The 25,586-nt window shown below is 38.9% G+C and overlaps 1 protein-coding gene across 6 annotated transcripts in view; it reads left to right on the top strand.

Moving 5' to 3' along the window:
- Positions 1–25,586, top strand: part of si:ch73-103b11.2 (227 kDa spindle- and centromere-associated protein) — a 54,147-nt gene that overhangs the window by 9,097 nt on the left and 19,464 nt on the right. For 3 of the 6 annotated variants that reach the window (XM_055057759.1, XM_055057755.1, XM_055057758.1), the window contains exons 4-9: positions 14,033–14,184; positions 15,533–15,617; positions 19,568–19,829; positions 20,275–20,764; positions 22,949–23,093; positions 23,173–23,289. In XM_055057759.1, the coding sequence (XP_054913734.1) occupies positions 14,033–14,184; positions 15,533–15,617; positions 19,568–19,829; positions 20,275–20,764; positions 22,949–23,093; positions 23,173–23,289 (1,251 nt within the window). Of the gene's footprint in view, positions 1–14,032; positions 14,185–15,532; positions 15,618–18,450; positions 18,505–19,567; positions 19,830–20,274; positions 20,765–22,948; positions 23,094–23,172; positions 23,290–25,586 lie in introns of all 6 variants that reach the window. The other 3 variants (XM_055057756.1, XM_055057760.1, XM_055057761.1) reach the window with 3 other exon arrangements.

The following is a 25,586-nucleotide window of genomic DNA, read 5'->3' as shown; positions in this document are numbered from 1 at the left end:
TTCCTCTTTGTGTATAAAAAAGCTCCTTATCTTTGAACGTTTTGTGCTATTTTGAAGCCTGTAAAATAAACGTTGGTTGTGGGTTTCATGTGTAACGTTTCCATTATAATGGGAACTGTTAGTTCTGTGCTTTGCAGAGTATTGATTGACCTAAACTGGTGCTCAGCTTGTTTTTCCTCAGCGTGGAATGGACTTTAAAATCAGGTTAAAGCAGCTGCATAAAAACGGTTTCCCAGTTTCTATTTTTATTACTTGCTTGTTTTTTGTATTTTCCTTAAATTAATAAAGTAGCCTGTAAAATATTATATTAATACTGCAGTGGTCTTAGTGTTTTTATCATCTTGGGGGCATAAAGTTGTTTTTGTGCGACGAAGGTTGATGATGAGTGGGGAAAGGGAGATGTCAGTCTTCATCCTTTCATCTGCTTTCTGAATAGAGCAAGAAACGGAGAGGAGGAAATATCAAGTGGCACTAAAAATAGAGCTTTGGTTCTTACATCAGGTCCTTTAGAATAACTGGTTTATGCTAAAGAAACAGCTGCCTAAACTTGCATGGAACTATTAATCAATTATTGTTAAGAGTTCAACTAACAATTATGAGTAATCAATTATTCTGAAGATTAGTCAGTTAATCGGATACATGTTTTTTTATGCAACCATTTAAGCCTTTTTATACGATATTTAAAATACATTAAAAGATGTAAATAAAATGTTATTGCCTAAATGCAACAGGGAAGCGTTCCTTTAGTGAGTAACTGATCATTTATTTGATACTTTGACACTCCTAACATGTGAAAAGCTTATTTCTTTCTGCTGAAGCAAACTGTGGTATTTTACAGAGTTTGAGCCAAAATAAACAATTGATTAAATATTAATTTAGTTTAGGGCTGAACAATCAATTGGATTAATCATGGCTAGTCAATTATTCAAATCAACTAATTTAGTGTGTCCTTTCAGCCATTAGTATTTTATTTTAGTCTCCAGTTGATGATCATTTGATTACTAAATGAATTGATCACAATTAATCAGATTAATGATGATTAATCTGATTAATTGTTTCACTTCTAAGCTAATTTAGGAGTCATGAATTGGAATATAAAGACTCTAGAAAAGGTAATTTGCTGACAGAGCAACATATTTAAATCCGTAATTGATCCAAATCTGTAGAAGTAGTTTATATATTTTACATTTAAGGTGAAAAAGAAAAATCGTAAGCATCCTACATATCTAAATATCCTCCAAAGTCTGTCGGGCTCCTGAGTTCAGCTCTTCGGTTGCAGTCGTCTCTATAGCAATCATCTCACATTTATATTGTTCCCCTCCACAACTGATTGGTCTTTGCTTTATGGCTAGCAGGCGCCATTTCGTCTCAACTTTAAATTCATTTTTTTAATTCAATTAATCGTTAGAATAATTGATTAATAAAATTATCGTTATTCAAACCTTTTGGCTGTTGCTTTTCCTGCCAATATTCCCAGATTGAGCTGTAATACGTAACAGGATGTCGGAGGGGAATTTACAGGAATAATCTGGAGGTCAGAGATTTGGGGTTTCCCACCTGCAGTGAGCCTTGCTTCATGCTAAACCAGCTAGCTCCTTTGTAGGAAAACCAAAAATGGAGAATTGATATATAAATGCTATGCAGTCACTTTGCATCCGTCGCCAGTTTAAGCCTGAGTTTCTCTCGAAAGCAGCCTGACACAACCATGTCGGGTCCATGTTGCCAAGGCAGCAGCTTTGTCTCTTTGTTCAGCAGCAGTTGACCATGGTATGTGTAACGCGGGGAGGATTGTGAAGAGCTGCAGCAGTCTCTGTCCTGACTGTAGCAATGCAAGACAAAACACAGCGAGAAAAACACAAATGTGTGGGCTATGGTTTCCTGTGGACTCCATTTATTTGGTGAGAAGTTCTCTCCACCGTCATTGTTGAGACAAACATCAGACATGGCATCAAAACAAACGTGCAACCCAGGATGATGCAGTCATAGTTTAGTCTAAATTGTATGTGTTTCAGAGACGTCCTGTCAGAGGAGGCCAGGCCAGCAACAGGTGTCAGAAATGATTAAATGTGTTTGTTATACAGGGAAATATCTTATTAACCGTGAAGCAGGGAACAGGTTGAGAAGAAGAACTGTTCAAATTCTAGACCAGGGGTCACCAACCTTTCTGAGACTGGGAGCTACTTCACGGGTACAGCGCAACACGAAGGGCTACTTGTTTGATACAGTTGTTTGATGTGTCAGTATCTGCAATTTGACCAGTTACAATAAGCAATGAGTCAATTAATCCAGGCAATGCATCAGCACCAACATCGATATCAAGTGATATTATTCAATCTTTAACATATCGATATCGGCCAGATAAATTAAACTTAGCCAATATTAACAGTCTATATTTATTTCTATCTTGTTGCCGTCCAATATTTTCACATTGGGATGTCCCAAGATAAATCACATGTTCTTGTGAGCCACATTTGCAGTCGGGTGGCCACAACACAATCAGCCCATGGGCCACAAATACATTTTGGACACCCCTGCTCGAACTCCGCATTTCCTTTTATTTGCAGAAAAAAATGTTTGGGACTTTTTCTGCAAACAGACTCCATTTTGTTTACGTAATCTGCTCAGAACAAAGACGAAGAAGTAGCATACCTTCCAAATAAAACCAGGCTACCTATTGAGTTGCGCTACACAAAAGGCTTATTGAGACTCTTCTCTGTCGCATTTGCCTTCAGAGTGCATTGACTGCACTTGACGGCCTGCATCAGAGCCGCAGACCTTTCTGATTCACAGAGGACATGATGTTCTCATGACATTTCAGCTGCGACCGTCTCATTCTCATTTAATCTAAGGTCAATTAATTTCCTGTGTTTACTGGAATTTAAATATCAGACCTCTTCCCCCACAGCGCTGTCCAAGAACAGACAAACTTCCTTCGGGTTCCCACATTCTTTTCACTTGAGACACGCAATCCTGCTGGCTTCCCGCTGAATCTCCCTGACAGGAGCATATACAGCCTCAGCCTGTGTTTGCCCTGCGACTTCTTAGACCCTTTGACATGCTGGAACATGTGTAAATACTCTCTCTACTGTAAAGTTGTACTCAAGTAAGAGTAAACCTACTTCAACATGTTTTCACTCACATAAAACTAAAAAGTACTCGTCCAAGAAATTACTTAAGAGTGAAAAAGTATTTGGTAAAAAGTCTACTCAAGAACTGAGCAGTATTGCAATTTTTAGCTTTCTTTGTGTGTTTTTATTATTATTTTCAACAACATAAATATGATTTTGCATATTAGCTATATTAAAAGAAATTCTTCTAGTTTTCCAATTGTTTTGGACTCGATTGAACATATTTATTCCCAGTTATAAGAATGGGATTTGGGTCACTTTCTTTCAAAATGTTTGCTGTATTTATCCAAGTTTAATACAGTAAATAAAAGCTGATTTGAGAGCAGCAGTAAAAAGCCTGTGGATAGACCTGGGTTTGATTATTATCAATACTTTGTCTTCCTTAACATTCTCCATTGAAACAAATTTGTTTCATTTCTTTAACTGCATTTGGTGGCCACAAAACAACAGTCCAAGGGCCACACATGGCCCCCGGGCCACAAGTTGGACACCCATGAGTAAGAACGACTCCTCCAAGCTTTCCACCTGCTGACCCAGTGTGTTCACATTCCAATTCAGACACCAGTCTGCCATTACAGGAGGATCTGCGTAGTAAAAGCTCCCTTGGAAAAATGTCAGCCCGGTTCTGTTTTTGGAGCTCTGACCCGTTTCGACCCACTTCTGATGTCATCTTATCTGTGCTTTTCAGTTTTTGCTTCTGTTTCAGTGGCCGCGCTATCCCGGATGTGGCAGAGATAAAGTTCCTTATCTCCTGCTCACTGTTTGGATGTGTTTGTTATGCTAGTCAGATACTGCAGCTCTGTGGCTCAGATTGGACCGGGTTCTGACCGGAGTCAGGGGTGGACATAGTTTAATTTTGCTTTTATGCTCATATGAATGTCAAACCCAGAATTTACTTCTACAATCTGCTTACATTCTGAGATAAAATGTGGACAGATACATACATAAACTTCTCTTCATTCCTGTTTCCTGTTGGTTGGAAGAAATTTATTCTTGGGTATAAGAACAAGATTTGTCATTTTCTTTTGGTCACATTCAACAGGCTGCATTCCCAGTCTGGATAAATCCTCGATTTAGATCGGAGCGGCCGCAACGATCTACCGTAACACACAAGTGACAATCTCAGAACGAAGAACGTTCTAAGATTGTCGTTTGGGGTAAAAAATCCTGTAGTTTGAACTATTGCATCAGGCAGTCGAATTCTTCTCTATTTAAATCTAATGATTACTGAAGGGCAATATAATATACAGACTTCATAATCTGCACTCTTTTGGTTGAATGCAGTATTTATTTCCACTTTGGCTTCATGTTTAGTTTTTATTCAAGTACATTTACTGTTAATGGAGACTAAGAGTCTATTTTATTTTTGGGTGTTTTATTTATTTTGTATATCAGTCCCAGTGATTAACGCTTTTTAGTCTGGAAACTCTTCCTATCGTCTCATGCAGTGAAACTCAGAGGTGCTGCGTCTCTAAATGAAGGAAAATAATCCTGAATTTTTCTGACGCTCTTCTGTTTCCGATCCTTTTATCTCTGCTTTCCATTCCGGATCTGTCCGGCCGATAAATCATTTGTGTTTTATCGGCTGTTGTGTAATTTATTTTCCCTAAATCCTCCCTGGTCCATAAAGCCAAACCGGGCCTGACGGACCGGACCGCTCGTTCTAAACGCTGACACAAGGTTTCATTTAAAGCATCAGGCTGCAGGCAAACGGCAATAAAACAGCAGGGAACCCAGAAAAGGCTGCGACCTTTACAGTGAAGATTCTTTATTTATTAAAGTTTTAAACATTTTCGAAGCATCAAACCACTGCAGGGATCTGAAACCTTCAGAAGTGAAAGAAACATTTTGTTCCCAGTCCAAATAAATGAAACGTCTATAGAGCTGCAAATGTTACATAACCTTTTGAAAATAGACTGCTTGTAATTTTGAACCATCATTTTAAATCTTTTTTTAGGTTTTAAAATAAACCTTTACATTTTTGCAGGATGGAGAGTTACATTTCTTTCCATAGGATGTTATTTGTTGAAAAATAGTTCATTTCATTCCCTGTTAAGTTTATTTACATACGTAATGTCTGCACAGTCTGACCTCTTGAAATTGACGTTTAGATTTTTGTTGAGGCTGAAATTTTGCCTTATTCTGCTGATTCCTGATTTCTAACCCAAAGACAAAAAGTGACCATTTAAAGTCTTTTAAAAATATTCTATAGAATAAATTGCATTTATTATATTTAAAAGCTGCTGTAGCCTGAAGCTGTTGGAAGACAAACTGACCACTTCTCCTCACTTTCTTCTTCTACTTCTCTCCAATTTGCATCATTTGCTGTAATTTCAGCTGTTTATTCTCTCTGTGTCTCAGTAAAGAGGAAAGTTGTTGGTGTTTGTAAACAAGCTCATCATATCCGTCATAAATCTCGCTAACGGCCTCAAAGTCCAGCTCAGTTCAGAGGATGCATCCCGTCTCGCTGCACCGGTTTTTATTCTCGGCGGGGTGATAATCCAGACTGATATGTCCAGGATTATCCAGATGAAATTCACTATTTGTGGACCTGGGATTAAATAGAAAGGAAGACGGACAGAAAGCTCCAACACGAGCTGGAAGTCTGGATAACTTAGGATTACGGCTGAAACAATTAATCACCTTAATCGCAGTTAATAAATTGAAATAATCAATTAATTTAATAATCGATTAATAGTTAAAATATATCAATTTGCAGAAAAATCAACACACTTTGAGCAACAATTAAACCGAAACTGTTAAAGAAATGGAAACATTTTACATTACATTTTTTAGCATCACCTGGTTCAAATTATGCAAGAAAAAACTGCGATTAAGCAACTTTTACTGCCCAGTTATGAGTCAACAGATTAAAAAGTTGGCTGCAGATGGATCCTTTGAGCGTTCAGTAAAGGAATCCCGTTTTTACTTTTCAGACATTTCTTTGATCTTAAGCAAAAGTGAAGATTTTTTTTGCTTATTATGTTTTAATGCATTTCTAATGTTGTATAAATAAATCTTTAGTAGCTAAATGAAAAATCTGCAGAATGTAAAATTAATCTTCAGAACAAGATCAATTGATTCTCTTATCCATTACTTGATTGATCATTAGTTGCAGTCCTGTGAAGAATAGGTTGCATTTTTACAGTTTTATCTCCTCTTACTTTGGTCAAAGGGTTACAGGAAATGTTTTAAAATCATGATGTAAATCTTCAACATTTTAGACAAAAATAAAAGTATTGACCTTTGAAGAGAAAGGTCTGTTTGTTTAATGTTTGAATTTCAAAATCAACAACCTTTCTTCGGCTTGAGGCACTCCTTTTCCATACAGTGAGACCACCCATTGCTAATATTTGCTCTGCAAATTAAAACCAGTTTTCTGCACATGCAGAGTCGGAAGAGGAGGAGACGTTCTTCGTCTAAACCTTCTAAATAATCCAGGTGTGCTTGGCGTTTGTAGCCAAAACCTCCTGGACGTCAGAGTCGAGGTTCTGGAGCCAAAATCCCAGCAGATAACGAAACTTGATCAAGAAGGCTTTCAGTCAAACATGCTTTAATCTTCTTACCGGGTCTCTGACCAAACGGCTCCCAGAGTTCACAAAAAGGACGCTGTTGTGTTTTTAATAGTACATCTAAATCCTGGTATGTTATTTACGTTGCAGCAGGTCAAACTTTTTGCAATGGGAGCCAGAAACGTTGAAATTCTAGTATTTCCATTTTCTATTTCATAACTTACTTATTTACATTTTGCAGTCACTTTTCTCTTGGCAGTTGAACAATAAATTATTGTAAAAACATAAATGTTTTGCAGGTGTGCCAGATACAAAAAAAACCAAACAAACCGAATCCTTATTTTCTGAGGTTGATTGTGTTTTTCTCAATTCTTTTTTCTTTTTGGCAACAAGAACAGCATGTGGCTCACTCTTGCATTATATTGGCTTGCTCAAGTCTGCATTTTAGTAAAATGATTGTTTTTACAAATAAATTAAATCTAATAAAAAGCACCTTATATTTTCCCTTTTTAAGATCTTAAATTGTCTTTGACAGGCTGCATCCGAACACTGTTTTTAAATCTGAATCCACTGCCTGAACTTTTCTAATTCTTGCATAAATGAAAAGCAGAGTTGTTCCAAAAGTTAAATTCTTGCTGGTTCTCATAATTTCTTCACTCATTTATTTTGTTTAGGAGTGTCACTTTTGTAAGAAAACATTTGAACCCTAGCCCACTCTGAATAAGAGTAGGAATTACCTTCAGTTAAATAATGTTGCCATTAAGCAAACAACAAATTATTGACTAGTGCAGCTAGCAGCTCTTTCTTCCTTTGAGGATTAACTTCAACAAACTCTGACAATTTCCCTTTGTGCAAATATTCTCTGATGGCTTTAAGCTTGTGAACAAATCCTCTGTGCTGCTTTGCTGTAATCTGTTTGAACTTTAGTTATTCCAGTAGAAAGAAAGAAGGTTTTAACCTTTATGAATTTGAAATTTGCATACTAAACTACCACTGCATATTTCTGTGAACGCACCATCTCCGCTGTGAAGCAGAGAGGAGGCGGCGTCATACTGTGGGGGATGCTTTTGTTCAGCTGTAAAGAGCCTTTCCTGCCATTTCCCATGTTGCCATTTATGTTGAAGTCTTGAAAAACACATTGAATGGCTCCAAAGAGAACATGAAGTTGATTTTATTGCTAATGTTTTAGCTAGCAGTTCCCTCCAATGTTATGTCACTTTCATGCCCTTTATATCTTAAAGATTTTTAAAAAAATTTAAAATTACCCCTTTGGAACAAGAAAAAAATAAACTCAAAACTGTAAAAAGCTAGGAAGAAAACTATCTCGGCCTGTTTAAAGGGACAGTATTATCCAAAATCTAGTTGTTTTTGTAGCTTCCCATAAAGTTCTAATGATTTTCCCAGGAGTGCTGCTTTGACTCTTTCATTTATGTTTGAGAAATCCTTTAATCTCCTTTGATCAGCTACAAAAAGCCTCAGTGGACCTAGCCCCGCCTTCCAGCCACAGCCCCTCCCTCACCCAGCTCCTTCAGACTAGCCAGCAGCAAATAGCAACCAGCTGGTGAAACTGCTGGGTTCATTATAGGAGCTGCTGGTAAAAACATTAAAGGGTTAATAGAGGAGCCATGTTGGGATGACTTCCTGGTGGCAGAGCTTCAGAAAGAGCTGGAGATTTAAAGAGACAGACACCCAATTTCAAGGAGTTAAATTATAAAGTCAAATTTAATTTAAGTCATATTTAATATTTACAGCATTTTATGACAACTGAAGTTAACTGGCCCTTTAAGTTCTCACCAAGATGAATAAAAATAAAACTCGCTATGCTACACTGATCATCCACTGAAAGGTTTTGCATTACAGGGAGTGAATGAACATAACAGAGGATTCATTCATCCAGGAGGAGCGGAAGTAAAAAAAAAAGCAAAATGCAGAAGGATTTCACACAATCTGGACTCATTAGCTGAACAGAATTTGATCAGGATGTTTGCATTCGACAGAAAGGAAGTGAGCAAATGAACGAATGAGGGAGTCGAGGGTGAAACAGTAACTCCTGTGGGAAGGTAGCCGTCTAAACAGCAGAGACGGCAGCACCTGTTCCCACCCTCTTACCACTTCAGACGGAGACCGACAGATTTCTCACACCCCGTCTGCCTCGCCAAGATAATGACTAATATTACATCATCACTGTTGCAGAATTAGAACGCCATTCCTCTGATGATTTGTCTCTGACGGTCGGTTTAAACTGGATGCCTTCACCATCCAGCTCTCCCTCCTCCTCTGCGTTCGCTGGCTGCAGCGTTAAACCACCCACATTCCCTCGCTGCTCTCCAGGAGAAAACCACCCACAGTTCCCTCTGAAGTAGCTGCTACATCCATGTAGCGTGTGGCATTTTGATGCTGGCTTATTTACTTAAATACCCGTTTAGCCGTTTAGTTGGCGATGTTGAGTCCTGAATGGAAGCCAATCTGAAAACGCCTGGAGGAAATTCAGTGATGTCAGCTCACATACCTCTCAGCCGGTTTCATGCAGAGCAGCCAGAAGTCTCACTCAAGCAAGAGCAGCACTACTAAACCTGTTTTTATTCAAGTAAAAATAAAACGAAATCACACAAGAGTGAAACATCTGAGTAACTGATCAAATTATCAATCATCATCAGACCAAAATGTAAAGTTAAGTGGAAATTGTGGTATTTTAAGTACCAAAATGGCAATAATTCATATCAGTAACAAGAGTTTGTTTTCCATTCAGTGGGTAGAAGATACAGAAATTTTACTTAAGAGTAAAAATACTTCATAATAAAATTACTCTAGTAAAAATAGAAAGCATAGCAAAGTAAAAATACTCCCAAAAGTAATTTATTTTTATAAAGTGATGAATAAATGTGAAGCGCGTCATTTTGACACCAGTTTATGTAATGGAGACGTCGAGTCCTGAATGGAGTTAATTTTACGTTATTAGTATGGATGCACCGTTTGCAGTTTTCTGGTCGATCGCTGATCTTTACCAGAAAAGCTTTGATTTCTGTTCTTTAACTATAGTCACCTCACTGTTGCCAACTCGGCGACTTTCTTGCCACGTTCGTTGAAATCTCGGGTCCAGCAGGTTGACTTCACACCAGAAACATTCAGGTTGTCAATTATGAACAATTATAAAATCAAACATAACAATAACATACAGAACATCACAAAATTACTCTGTAAACATTGCATAAGATTAAATTTGTCTAAAATATATGTGTAAATATATTGTAAACAAAACGCAGAGCTGATCCACAGTTACCAACGGCAACAGAAAAAATGGCGGCGCTGTCGGTGACTGGTTGCTATAGAAACCACCGACTGTCAACAGCAGCGAAATATAAGTTAATACACCAATAAATAAATTATTGACTGAGCCAAAATAAACTTCACATTAATAATTTTAAGATAAAATCCCTGCTACACATGCAGTACCTTGCCGGCCACTAGGAGGCGCCCTGTTTGTGAGACACTTCCGCAAAGCCTTCGTCACATTGAAGACGATGTTTCCTCCTCATCTGGTGAGTTCGCTGTGAACCTGGGAGGAAAAACTCTCCATCTGGCACCTGAACTCGCCGTTTGTTGGCAAAAAACAAAGTGTTTGCCTCTGTTATCCGCAGTTTCCATGGAAAGATTTATTGCATAATTACTGTTATTGGTAGTGAGCAGAAGATGGACCCCGAAGAGGCTGGATCCGAGACAGTGTTCATGAGTCAGAATAAAACCCTGCCAGTTAATCAGATTTCCTTTAGGCTGAGGCGGTTTTTAACGATCAGCCGAACGGCTCCGGGTTTCTGTTCCTACAGGTTTAGAGGTGTAAAGTAATGGCTCTGAAATTTGTCACCATGCAGGTTTTCAGACAAAGTGGCTCCTGCTGCTTTAAAGCAAACAACAAAGCAGGTGTTCTGTATTGTTTTATGTTATGAAACTTTCTCAAACCTATAAATGTTTGCGGGAAGTGAAGAGAACTTGCACCAACACTGAGAGTCGACTATCAGCTGTCTGCCAGAGTAAGCAAATACCTCGGCTCTGTGTCATGAGGGAAATGTTTTTCTAAGCCGTGGAAGAATGAAAGAAGCCAAGGGCACAAAGAGCTCAATAATTACTGTCTTCTAAACAGGCAGCTGTTTACTAATGAAAACTGTTGTGGTTTATAACGTCTGGCCTGCAGTTTGATTGATTTATTAATGGAGAAATGTTTGATAAAACTAAGACGTTAGCAGCTAACAGGGGCTCAGACATGATTTAATCTGTTGGACCAGAGTATGTAAAACAGGAAAAATCAACATTTTTCACTTTCAATGATTTTGTTATGGAAGCCCATTTCTGCCAAAAAATCAAAGCCCAAACAGAAAAGTTATAATTTCAGGTTTTAGAGTCATAATTTTGAGATTCAAAGTGATTAGAAGATACTGAAGCAGTCTCAAAATTATGACATTACATGTCAAAAGTATGACTTTCCTTCTTGTAATTATGACATTAAAATTTAAAATTGTGTTTTTAAAATTCATAATTAGGACTTCCTGTTGTGATTTTGGCAGTAAAGGGCTTCCATAAGTAGTTGTTTTACTCTCTGAAATGACTATTCTAGAGCCTTTCTAAAGTCTCCCATTTTGTTAGGCTTCAGACACAGAAATAATTCAGAGTATATTGAAATTTTTCATCACAAATGTTGAGTTTAAGAGGCGACTGACTGCCAGCTGACATTAGTTTCATCAGATCTTTCCCTCCATTTTTTGAGATTCATTTGTCGAGGAAATTTTAATGAAATCAACAGATCCCAGACTTTTCAGTGAGCTAACGCATGACTGAGAGTATATTGCAAATTTTCAGCAAAAATCATCAAAAACCATGAACGCACGCACGCGCACACACACACACGCAGACACACACACACACAGATACACAAGAACACACACACACACACGCAGATACACACGCACACACACGCGCAGATACACACACACACACGCAGACACACAGACACACGCACACACACACACACGCACGCACACACACACACACACACGCAGACTCACACACACACACACGCAGATACACACGCACACACACACACACACGCAGATACACACGCACACACGCAGATACACACACACGCAGATACACACACACACACACGCACACACACACGCAGACACACACGCAGATACACACACACACGCAGACACACACATGCACACGCACTCACACACACACACACTCTTTCCACAGTTTATCCATCGTTGGATTTTTTTGTCATCATGTGAAGCTAGGTGTGTCCTTGACCTTTGACCTTCATGTCAAAAGCAGCTTTTACAGATTTTACCGTCATGGTTAGTTTTTACAGCGTGTCCACACATCCTTAAAAGGCTAAAGGTGTTGAGCCTCCTGATTGGCCAGTAGGTTCGGTTCAATTGGAGACCAAAACTGCAACATGTTACATTTTTCACTTCTCCACTAAACTGTTTCAAATGATCCAAACTAACTGAAAAACTTGTTCCCCTCCTCGCCTGTGGGGGCGCTGCTCCAAGAACCACACAAAGCTCTGCTTCCTTCTTCACTAAATGTACACAAAAATGGAGAAGCGTCAGATTTTAGGATTTCTCTTTTGTCGTTGGCTAAAGACCAAGGACGATTCTTTTGATGGATTACGCGTTCCCACCCCACAAGCGAACCGGACCTTCTCGGCAAATGAACAGCAGTTGATTAAAGTGAACTAATCTGGTGGAAATGAACTCTGATATTCATGTATCTAAAATTTATGCCTTAAAATGTCTTAAATTCATTAGAAAAAAAATTAAGTTATGACAGTCCTTGGTCATAAAATAGTCCAATCACTACAAAATGTATTGAGTTTGTTTTTCTCCTTTACGTCAAGCAAAGTTCGAGTCGCACGCAGACGCAGTTGTGGCTATCGCTAACTCACTTCTAATATGCTCTTGCTATTTAGCCAGTTTTTATTGCCGGTTTGCTGGATGCGTTCAGGGCTGATTTCCATTGCCAACCCAGATGATGCTACATTAATGTTTTCATGTTGTACAGTTTTTAACCGGGTCAATGGACCGCTGGTTTTTATTCAGAGGTTTCTCTCTTTAATGACGTCCCAGCATGTAGGTCATGCGTCTGCTCCAGCTACCTTGATGTGATCAGATTTAATTGGCCTTACGGTTCGCTGAATGCACTTTAAACTATCCCCACTGAGCTTTGGTGAGATTAGAGACTCTTCAACCTCACTTCAGATTTATTTTCTTCTTGTCTGAAAAGTTGCTAAATATTGCGCTAGTCGCTAAATTTAGGGAACAGTGGCTGATTTTAAACCTTTGAGCTGGTGGACAAAATTGGTAAATATTCCCAAATTAAGAGAATTAGAGCAGATTTGTTGGTGCAACCCTATAATTTAGACATTAATATTCATAATTTATGTTTTTAACTTCCATTGGCATGATTTATTGTTTTTTTTCTTGCTACCAAAAACAGGATGATAAAATAATCACTCTGGTGTTTTGGACGTAACAAAACCATTCTGTATTTACAGACACTTCATATTTCATTTTCTTTGTTGCTTTGTTTATTCATTTTGGATATTTAAAATGTCTTCTAGTTCCAGTGTGAAATGTTCATTAGAATGTAAAGTTTATCTTAGATAATGTGTTCTTGCATTATTATTTACATTATATTACTTGAAGATTGTTTCAAAACAAGCACAATAATTTCTGGGACAAAATTAATTTTGTTATCCTGACAGGTCTGGTTGAAATTCAAATGAGGTTTATTCTCTTATGAGGTCTATTTTCCAAAATTTCGCAAATATATATATTTTTTGCAATAAAAATCAAAGTGTTTGTGGTATTAATTTAGAAATACTTGCATATATGTATGATGGTAATCTCATTATTCCTCGCTGTATTATTACGGATTATAACTTGATACCATGTAAGGGTGAAGCAGCTGTTTAGTGAAAGTAACAAGGTGGGAGTGATGGAAGGAGCCATGTCTTTGTTTCAACGTTTTTCATAATTTTTTCAAAAACTCTGCAATACACTCACAATTATGTGTTGGTGCGGAAAAAGTGCAGGGATTTGGTGTTGTTTTTCAATAATCTGTAGGATCTGACACTAAACACAACATAAAAACTGATTTGATTGATAAAATGTTTATACAAACTGTTATCTGGAAGGTTCATTTTGTATCCCTGTAGAGTCTAGGGGCCACATAAAGAGCCCAGACGGCCCGGTTTTGGTCCCCAGACCTTGAGTTTGACACATGTTGGAAGCTGTTACAAGAAGCTAAAGTAGTTTATGTAACATTTTCTCATGTGAAAGCCTCAGAGCCAGGCTAATTTAGCCTAACATTGACCCCCGTGTGACCCTGCAGCCCAGCACTCTGCCCCAGGGAACCATCAACATGAACCAGTGCCTGGACGTGGTGGACGGCGAGGCCCGGACGGGCCAGAAGAGCTCCCTGTGCATCCTCACCCCCGACAAGGAGCACTTCATCCGGGCCGAGTGCAGAGAGATCATCAACGGGTGAGGCTGTTACCGATCCCAAAGGGAAATGAAATGTTGTTGTAACTCATATTAATTCAGACTCTTCACTTATTGCAGACAGTGATGACTGTTGGCAGGAAAGATCTTCTATAGAAGTCTGTGATGCATTTTTTTACAAGAAATTACTCAAGAGTAAAAAAGTATTTGGTAAAAAGTCGCATCGATTACTGAGTGAGTAACTAATCAAACAAAATGAGTCAAGTAAAAATAAAACGTACAAACTTCCTAAAAGCCCATTTCTTTAAAAAGGTATTCAAGTAACTGAGTAAATGTTGCCAGTTCCCACCAAATTGTAGTGAGACAGATTATATGCTAAGTGGCCTTGCCATAAAGATGAGTGTTTGGGTTCAGAGAGAAACATGGCTGCAGCTGAGGCTGTACCGCCCCCTGCTGTCCGCCTCAGGCTCTGCGTTGTAACAACGCCACACATTTCTCTCTGACCTCAGACTTTCTGAACAGAAACCTCGAATCCCAAACTTTAATCTGGATTCTCAAACTTTAATCTCCATAATTCGGCTCCTGTCTTTGTTTCCAAGCCTCTTCCTCTTGCGGCTCGCTCTGTGAGGATATTTTTGGAGAAATGTGACTCACTACACCCACTCTTCACAGCGCTACCTGCTCCATCACCAACACCTCCCACTCTGCCTTCACCTGGCCTCCATGTGTCATTACTGGAGCAACTGATGGTGCAAATCGTGTTTATTTACCAGAATCCTCGTACTTTAACTGTAAACACCTCTATTAAATAACAACTGATCTGGTTATAGTTTAAGTTTTTGAACCATTAAAGAGCAACAAAGTGGAGAAAAAAGAATTAACATTGGTTATTTTGAATAAATTATGTAATTTTGCTCTATTTTAGTGATTCTAGCTCCTCATTTATCACATGATTTAATTATAAATGGCTGTGACACTTTAATGATTCATCCAATTCAAGCTCAATGTTCTGCTGAATCCAATTAAACCCAGTTAATCACCATTAAATGTTTTTTTAATGTCAATCCCAAGATTTAAAAAGTTGCTGGATTCCCTCATACAGTTTGTGTTTGCTAAGAATCATTCACTGCACAGTTTATACAATAAAAATTTCTTTTTCGGAAGTTATTTCAGTAAATGCTAATTTTCTAGCATTTTTTAACAAATTTTTACTGCATCCCATAAAGTAACAGAAGAAAAATTTTCATACTTGAAAGAGAATGTGCATATATTCACCTTCAGTACCGTAATAAGATGAATCTTATTTATGAAAGAAAAAGTAACATAATGAAATTGGTGTGTGTGTGTGGATGCGGTGCCTGTAACGTCAGAGTGTTTCTGGTTCTGTTAGGTGGCAGGAGGCGCTGACCGTCTATCCCAGGACCAACAAGCAGAACCAGAAGAAAAAACGCAAAGTGGATCCTCCCACTCACCAGGTACGGAGTCACGTCTCACTCGCCTGAAAGAACCGAGCCGTCGAATTCAGACAAAAAAATATTTTTTAACCTTTATTTTAGTTTTTTCAGTGTTGCATAATCCTCCGTTTTAGATCCATTTTGGCTCTCGTTCCAGAGCAGCTTGAAAGTCAAATTATAAAATGGTCAGTGTCGGAGATTATTCTACATAACGCAGTTCATTAAGTTATTGAAATAATTATTGGAAATATTGAGATTTGACATTTTTCACAATGTTACTTTTGTTGCCAAATGTGAAATGAGAACAATAAACTCAAAAAAGCTTTGGAAAACCAAATCTCTTAATAAATTATAATGATTTAGAGATTCCTTTTGATGTAAAACATTTTCTTTATCAAATATTTCCTACTTGGTATATATTTGAAGAGATAAAAACCACTGTACAGAAATGGCTAATCTAAGACGGCAGATGAGGGTCGTTGCAGATAAAGGAAAAAAATCCTAGAACAAACTCAGAAATTTTTTGTTTAATCTCAGAAATGGTTTTGAAAAAAAACATGAAAACTTTTAACTCTAAAAAATCAAAATCGGTAGAAAAAATTGGAAATTTTAAAATTAATCTCAGAAACTTTTTTGAAAAAACATGAACTTTACTGTGTCTCTATAGTCCAAACTCAGAAACTTAAATTTATTTTCTCTAAAGTTTGAGTTTTTTGGCAGAAACGTCCCGTCCTTTTCATTCGTGATTCTCTCTACATATTGACCCCAGCAGGCCGCCGTATTAACCGCCTGATCTCAGGTGAACCGCTCTCCGTCCCGTTGGGCTAAAGTTAGCTGTCTGGCCCGATGGGATTAGCGGTTCTGGACGCCGCAGCCCGTTAGCATGCAGGTGTTGACTGGATAAAACTTTGGCTCGCTCTCAACGGCTGCAGCTGGATTTTCCCCTTGTAAGAAACTCACAGGTCTCCACTAGATTCCATTACATAGAGCGCTCTCCTGCTAAACATAGACGTCTGATACAGGAATATAACCGCAGACCACCCACTGCAGGCCAAACGGCTTTTGGCAAAGACGAATCTCTGTAAAGTTTGTTCCTCTAATGACGGTGCCCTGACCTTGTTTTGCTCATTTCTCCCAGTGTGAGAAAACTTTCTCCTCTGCTTGTTTCAGTTTCTAATTTACTCTCACCATGTTTTATCCACTCTGCCTCACTGGAAGAAATCCCAGTTAATTTACTGGTGAACAGATTTAGGCTGCAGCTGAAGATGTAAAAATCTTAAATAATCTTAAATAATTATCTGTAAATGTGTTTTTGTTTTTTTTTCCTGCTTCTGCATCTTACAAATATTTCCAGGATATTTTTAGCTCCAAATCTCATTTTTAACTGTAAATTTAATGATTTATGCAGTTTATCATTTTTATTTTAACCATTTCATTTCTCTTTTTAGGGTCTAAAAGAAAAAGAGAATAAATACATTTTCTTCTATGGTATAATTATGTTTGCTTGAAAATTAAGTAAAAAACAAAAACATTTTCCAAACTAAATAAAGTGTAATTTGGCCTAAAATATGTTGATCACAGGTCTTTAATTTTGCTGTGATTATTTACTCTCATATGCAGTTTGTTTTTTTAGTCATTCAAACATTTTGGATTAATTAGCTGCTAATATACTTCGCTAACGAGCTTTTTTACGTCTATCAGTATTAGTTCATCACTTCTTCTAAACATTTCTACAATATAAAATAAACGGTTTTCTTTTGTGTTGCAAGTCTTAAATTTCATTCATAATGGTCTTAAAATGTCTTTAAAATCCTTAACTTTGAGCTGGAAAAACCTTCAGAAACCCTGTTAAAATTACAAGCTGATTTTAGTCAGTTATTAATTTCTATTGCAGAATGTTTGCTCTCAGACTTTTAATCTACAAACTCGGTTATAAACTTGGCTGATGTTTGATTTATGTTATTTTTTTGCACCATTGTAAAACTATAATTAGGGTCAGCAGCATCTAACTGGGCTCCAGCTCTCGTCTGCCGTCAGTTTCTGTCATCGTTTCCTTCGCTGTGAGATGATCTGACAGACTGTCGCTGGTGGATATTTAGCTTTGAGTCGAGGTTTATATTTTCCACACCTCACTGTGTCAACACCACTTTTCCACTCAGAGCTCCCGTGTTTATATATGTCCGCAGCGACACGAGCCCAGTGCTGTTGAAAATAATCAGCAGCATGTCGACCGTCTGCTCTGACTGGAAAACATTTCAGTTTACACTCCGCTTTCAAACCTTTAAATTAAATAAATAGTTTCTAAATAGTTTTACTGCCTCGGTTGTAACCGCAATGAAAAAAAATCTAGAAAAATATGAGAAATTTTGGGATGACTCCCAGAAATCTTTTAGAGAAAACATGGAAATTTCAGCGTTTGAAGAGTCAAACATTTGGTAGAAAAAATTTATCTTGGAAAAAAATTTAAATGTTTGAGTTTGAACAACTGAAATTTTGCATTTAATAACAAAAAATTTCTTTAAAAAAAACAAAAAAATAAACCATGGAAATTTCAGAGTTTGAAAAGTTGAAAGTTTGCTAGAAAAAAACTGAAATTTTGGAATTTTTCAAAATTTCCTTCAAAATATCAAAAAATTTCTGAGCAGAAAAAAACTCAAAAATGTTCAGACGTGTTTAGTTCTGTTGAAAATAATCACAAACTTTGATTTTTATTTTTTTTACTGCTTCGACTGGAAAAAGAAGAAAACGTTTCGGTTCCAGTTTCCAAGCTTTGTCTCATTAAATCAATATTTTAAGACTTTCTCTCCTGCCTGGGGCAAAACGATCTAACGTGGAGAGCTTGTGTGATTGGCAGGACGGCGTAACGCTCATCCAGTGTTTTTCTGCTGAAGACATGAACGGCGTCTCTGTGAGTTCGGCCCGACCCAACTGCCTGTTCAGCTCTCAGAATCGCTGCTTCCTGCAGATAATCACTACAATCCCTGATTCCGGTCATTTTGAGTGCAGCAGCATGTTGGATTTCTAAGAAAGTCGATGATTCCTAAGCTTTTTCTTCTGCAACAGTTTGGTGGACCTCACTGATCACTGATCGCTGTTTCTACGTAATATTTCTGCAATATGTTTTACTTCTGTGTCTCCAGCAGAATTACAAGTTTGTTTTTCATGAACGAGCTGCTGTTGGTTGTTTCTCTCTCTTTGCTTCGTCTCTGGCAGTCAGGGCTGGGCGATGTGGATTAAATTAAAAATCCCAGATTATTTTCATGCCAGACCTCCAATTTTCTTTTCACAAATGACAGAAAATTATTTCAGTCATTCCTTTTGTAAGTTTTGCATTGAGGTGTCTGGTTCAGTCCAGAAGAAAATCACAATTTTACCAGAAAAAATGTCTGAATGAGAAAAAGGTTTCTATGATGTCAGGATCTGACGTGTTTTTTCTTCTACATCTATCCAGATTTGTTTCAAAGTGATATTTGGTGCTGATCTCTTAGATGTGAAATAGGCACCAAAGTTCACCAAAGACTCTCAACATTCCTCATTGTATTGTATTATTTTCCTTGTAGAAGTTCTAATAAAATCTCTAATTTATTCTCCTAATGTTGAAACTTTTCTGGTAAAATCAAAATGTTGTCCTATTTTTGACTCCGTTATTCTACAGCAGCATTTATATAATGGTAGAGAGAAAGAAACATAGCCTTGTCCTAATATTTTGTCATAAAGTTGATCTGAACTCAAAGTTCAAAGAAGCAGAAGCTGTAAAACAAGATGGCCGCTGAGTGATGACATCACTCTGAAAATCCAGATTTTTCCAAAAACCAAATGATTGATCAATAAGATGGATTGATCGCCCAGCCTTGCTGCCAGCTTCAATCCAACACACCTGGAAACCTTGCAAGCTTTGCAAGAAGAGCGTAATTGAAAGAAAAATCAAACTCTTTCTCGTCTTCCTTTGTTCCTTTGCGCTCCCCTTGTAGTCGATCTGTGACCTTACCTCCCGTTGTGTCCTCTCCTCCCTCCGCCCCCCGCCTCGCCCTGCGCCTCAGGAACCGGGGCCGGCCAAGGTCACGGTGACCAGCGGCAGCATGGCGGACACCGAGCAGATCCCCACCAGCGGCGCCACCCTGTGGCAGGAGCAGAACCGCTGGAGCCGCGCCGCCATCCCCTGCAGCCGCAGCGCGTCCTGCCTCAGCCAGCTGGGCCAGAGCCAGCCGGACGCCGCCGTCACCAAGCGAGACGGTGAGGAAACCGCCAGGGTCCGGTTACCGGGTTAAATCAGGTGGTTCTGTAGATCACCTTCAGGGCTGATGTACAGAACCAATCCAGCCTGGATTATCAGAGATACCAGAAAATTATGACGTGTAACGAAACAGAGCCTGGAAAAGGGGCTCATACCTGCTGGAATATTCCAGAGTTTCTCATGTTACAACTACAAACTTACCAGATGTTTGATTGTAATGAAGTTTAAAATTATGCTTTGTTTTTCAGGCCTCTTTAATTCTTTATTAAAGGATATTCTGTATGATCATTACTTTGTGTTGAAATCACAACACAAAGATCATTGTATGTATGATCATTACTTTGTGTTGAAATCCCAGTAAAACTCGTGAATGTTGCTGAAATAAAACGTATTTCCCGCCATTTGCAGACAGGATGTTTGACTTGACGTGTTCCTGCGTTTCAGACGGCGGCGCCATCAGCTCAGGCCGGAAAGTCCGAGTGGAGAGCGGATACTTTTCCCTGGAGAAGACCAAGTTGGAACCGAACCCGGCGCCTCCTCAGCATCTGCCCCTCGCCTCCTCGGCGTCTTCCTCTTCTTTAGGAGCTTCCAGGTACGAACCGGACCTCCCCGCCTCCCAGCGCTCCCCGGACCCCCTGCCCTCCCCTAAAGCTCTGGTTTCCCCGAGCTACTCCACCATCAGCTCCTCCCAGAGCTCCCTGGACTCCGAGCCCAGCAGCCGGGCGTCGCCCCTCTGGGCCGGAGGAACCGCGCGCGGCGCCGGGCGGGTCGGCCGGTCCGGCAGGGAGTACACGGCGCTGTCCGACGTTCCCCGCGCCCGCATCCTGAGCTACAAGGAAACCTTCCGCTCCGAGAAGAGGCGGCAGGAGCTGCGGGAGCGGACCCGCAGCCCCGGCAGGGAGGAGGTGGTGCGGCTGTTTGGGGAGGAGCGCAGGTGAGAATAAACCTCCTCCTGTTACTTTAATCGGATTGAAGTATGTTTCTTATTCTATGTTTGCTTTTAAGTTCCTTGTGCAAACACTTTGAATTATCTCTGCCTCATAAATAAAGTAGATTTTATCACAAGCTGCAGTTTTATTACAAACTTTGTCGATTCTCTGCTAATGTCAAAAAATCACAATTTCACACTCCAGGTGTTTCCATGTAACATGATTAAAATCAAACCTGAATAAGTTTGTTCGCTTCATGGTTTGGACGACATCCAGCAATAATCAATAAGTCAATTAATCACACTGTAAATATAAACAAACTCAATAATTTCCATTTATTGTTTTTCTACCAACAGCTGGATAAAAGTCTTGAGTCTGGTCTTTTGGTCTCATCTAGCTTTTTTTTTTTTTTTTTTTTTTTTTTTGAAGGACAATTTTGTTCACAGAGAATTAAAATTAATTTTATTTGTTGTTTTTCTTTATTTTGGATATTTAAATGTCTTTGGTGTTAAAATGTTTGTTAGAATTTAAAGTTTATCTTTGAAAATGTGCTGTTGAATTACACCAATTATATTACTAGAAAATGGTCTCATAATAACAATATTATCGTTTTCTACAATAACTTCTGGGACAATTTATCGCGACAGGCCTCACTCCTCTAATCATTTTCAAAAGTATGCTAAAGTGCTAACTAAAACATTAGCTCTGCTATTTTGAAGTCCGTTTACTTCCACTGCGTAGCCAATAACCAATAATTCATCAATCTGTTCATTAGAAGGCATCTACACAAATCACAACCACTCAAAAATAAATTACTAAATTTTGCACTTTATAACCACAAACTTAAGTTAGCAAAAACGCTAAAAATGCTAACTGAAACATTAGCTCTGCTATTAGCGCATTAGCAGAAATGTGCCCACTGATATACATGTAGTTCTTGCCATGCTTTAAACATTCAGCTTTTAGTAGTTTAGCACCACTCTGGCTTCTTCTACTCTGTTTGCTCCTGCTTGCTACCGTAGCTCACCACCGGGTCACTCTGGTAGTTCTGGGGAGATAAATGCTCATTTTCTGGTGCTTTCTACCTTTCAGCTCCTGCCGCCTTGCTAGTTTCTTTTGTTGTCTCGATCTTTTCCAGGGCTTGTGAACCGAGCTTCTCAGAGCTAAAGCCCAGCCAACCCCTCCACCCCCTGCTGCCCCCTGCTGGTCACCGCTGATTCCTGCTTTCTCTCATTTCATCTCTGCACCAGCTGGGAGTGCACACTCGCACCGTTTCACCTCATTTCCTTTGTACATTCAGTTTAACCTCTCCAGATTGAGTTACTCATTTCTTAGACATTTGCTCTTACAAGTTGCAGTGCCTTCAGGTAACGTTGACTGTTTTCATTGCTGCTGTCTTGGCAATATGTATAATGAGCCCATTCTTGAAATAATTATTTCCTCTTTCATCATTTAACACCACTGTTCAGCTGTAGGTCCATCTTTGTGGAGTTATTACCATTATTCAACAAGAAAAGGACATTAACATTGAAAAACGTTGAAAGTTTTCCTTAAGTCTGGTTTTAACTCATCAAAACTGTCTTATTGATATTTTTGGCATCCTGTATTTTTATTTCTATTGACTTGCATGTGTTTTTTATGGAGCCCCCTAGAGGACAGGGGGAGAATTTCCATCATATTTTTATGCAATGACAGATTTATGTGCCACCCCATCTTAATCTTACAGACATGAACACAAAGTTAGATTCATTTTCAACAAAGAGTTAAGAATGTAGAAGAAATTTAAAAGGCTTTAAATGTTCAGTTTTAAATTAACATTTCTTATTAACGCTATACAGTTCATTGGTGTTGTTCAATTTTATTTATTTAATATTTAATAATTTTTAAATACTTGTAATCTCACATTTGTATATATATTTGTAGAAAATTTGAATTGCTTGTTATATTTGTATTTACTAATAATTAGCACCTTGGGTGGGAGTAGCTTGTCAACAAACAAGCAATTTCCCATTGAGGATCAATAAAGTCTATTCTATGATAGACCAGGGTGTATTTACTAATTTAGAGGGAACGTAAAGAACATTATTTCCCATGTCCACAAGGGGGCTCCATAGTTTTTGAAGAAATGACTGAGCAGCGCATTCTTTTTTCTTTTTTTTTTTTGGTTTTTTTTTTGTTTGTTTTTGTAGGAGATCTCAGATCATCGGCCGGTTTGAGGAGAACCAATCAGTGGAGCACATGGACACAAGCGGCGGCGGCCATGACACCTCGACTAACACGACGGTGAACCAGAGACAAGGCCGGAGCGAGAGACGGTGTCTGGAAGGGAAACACGTACGCCGCTGTCCTGATGGTTAATTGGTGCTGAAGTGAAGCCGGACCTCTTGGGATTCTGATGGTTTTGTGATTTTAGGAGATGTCACTGGACACGGGGAAGGACCGCTTGGCCCCGGACGTTTCCAGCTCCAACTTCCTCAACTTAAGGCGAGCAAAATCTCTGGACCGCAGAGCTTCAGAGTCTTCAATGACGGTAAGTGTGGAGACAAAAACCACCAACTGAACTCGCTCCCTCCCTCCATCCATCCCTCGCTCCCTCCATCCTTCACTCCATCCATCCTTCACTCCCTCCATCCATCCGTCCCTCGCTCCCTCCATCGCTCCATCCATCCGTCCCTCCATCGCTCCATCCATCCGTCCCTCGCTCCCTCCATCCCTCCATCCTTCACTCCCTCCATCCATCGCTCCATCCATCCGTCCCTCCATCGCTCCATCCATCGCTCCCTCCATCCCTCCATCCTACACTCCCTCCCTCCATCGCTCCATCCATCCGTTCCTCGCTCCCTCCATCCTTCACTCCATCCTTCCGTCCCACAAGGTTCATAAAAACCAGTGTAAGAGGAGTAAAAAACTGGCTGTAAATCCTGAAAACAAAATTAAAAACATCATTTCTGCAGATATCAACACAGCGAAAACACAACATTTTACCAAGTATTTTTTTACAGTTTCTAGTCCAAATATCTTTGTACAAAACTAACTTACAATATACAGAAGCTTGTTCAAGTCAATAATTTATTAATATTGACAGCCGATGCACAGGTTGCTCTGGTCTATTATTGCACTTATGGGAAAATATCTGATCAGTGAAACAATCTGCCAATGGAGCGAGAACTTCGCTGCTAGGTAACGGTCTGGGGTTGGCTGGCGTTGCTAGGTAACGGTCTGGGGTTGGCTGGCATTGCTAGGTAACGTTCTGGGGTTGGCTGGCGTTGCTAGGTAACGGCGCCAGTAGAACAGGAAGTTTCTCACAATATTAAGGAATTAATGGAAACAAGCTCCTATATGTTGCTGAAAGTTAGTGGTAAGTTAGTTTTGTCGTGATTTATTATTACTGAGATATTTGCACCAGAAACCAGAACAAAACTACTTGTTAATATTTTGTGTTTTTGCAGTGGATCTGATTAAATCTGCATCGGTGGCTCCCAGTCTGACTCTGCGCTCTGACTCTGCGCTCTGACTCTGCGGTCTGTTTCGGGGTAATCTAGTCAGCGTGTGGTTGATTTCTGTGTCCTGGCTGCAGCTGCCAAACCCTCCCGCTCCCCCCATGCACGTCTATATACACCACTGCTGCCGATTATAAATAACCAGCTCAGAAACAGGCAGAGTTGCGCGGCAGAGACAGAAACAGATTGTCAACATACGAGTTAAAGCCGATCAGAATGACTCTGTGCCAGGCGGTGACTCCTCACCGGATGAAACTCAACCAAAACAAGGTACCGCCGTCGATCACACGGCACATTTCTGGGCAAACGTTCTGAGTTTGGCGTCTATAAACGGCCTGCAGGTTGATCTAATGCAGCAGTTTGTGTTTCACAGGGACGTCCGGGTCCCGCCAGTCAGTCTGCAGTCAAGGCTCCGCTTCCTAACTTAACGAGCTTCACAACTTTATCTTCTCTAAACACTCTCAGGTTGTCTGTCTCATATTCCTCTGCAGAAACTGGAGGATCGTGTAGCAAACAGTTTCAAATATTTATGTATTTTAACGCCCTTTATGTTCAATATGAATCAAATTCAGAACACTCAAAAAAATTAAAGAAAAGAAGAAAATTTAGACCTTTATCTATTTTTAAATCAATATGTGGTTTAAAAATGTCCTACTTATAATAACCTGATGACTGTTATCCTTCTGCGCATCTTGTGATAAATGTTGGTTAAACATTAATGTCAATAGGATTGTTTACGGATGAACCGATTCACTTTTTCACTTCCGATACCGATATCTGTGGTTTTGTATTGACGGATACGATCCAGTACAGAAGAAACTTGCTGAGTTGACTTTAATGTTCGTTTCTTTTAAAACACAGGCATGAATGAGCTGAATTACAAATTTATTTGATAACATAAATACATGAACTCATTCATAAGTTTGGTAAAATGTAAAGTATAATTTCTGGTCTCATTTTTAGATTTCTTTATTGATTGTAAATGTACATGTTTCTATATGCATTTATTTTATGTGTTTATTTATATTTATATTACACCTTAATATAAATAGTTTTCATAAATTTTATTTTGCTCACGGTTATATTTGTATCTATTGATACTGGATAGAGTAGTTTGCTAACAAATAATCAATTTCCTCTGGGGATCAGTAAAGTATTTAAACTTTTTTCCTAAATAAAAAATTTAATTATCAAGGCTTATTCAAAATGTAATTTGGCAAAAAGAAAAAATATTTTTGAGGCATTTTGAATACTTGGAATTGCAAATCTCTATATAATTTTTTTCAGCATCTGTAAATAAAAAATAAATATTGTTATTATGTATTTT

Source organism: Poeciliopsis prolifica, unplaced genomic scaffold (assembly GCF_027474105.1).
Source record: "Poeciliopsis prolifica strain line A6 unplaced genomic scaffold, Auburn_PproV2 SCAFFOLD049, whole genome shotgun sequence".
Lineage (NCBI taxonomy): Eukaryota > Metazoa > Chordata > Actinopteri > Cyprinodontiformes > Poeciliidae > Poeciliopsis > Poeciliopsis prolifica.
The sequence above is the reverse complement of the archived record's forward strand: the minus strand, read 5'-3'. Positions and strand labels throughout refer to the sequence as shown.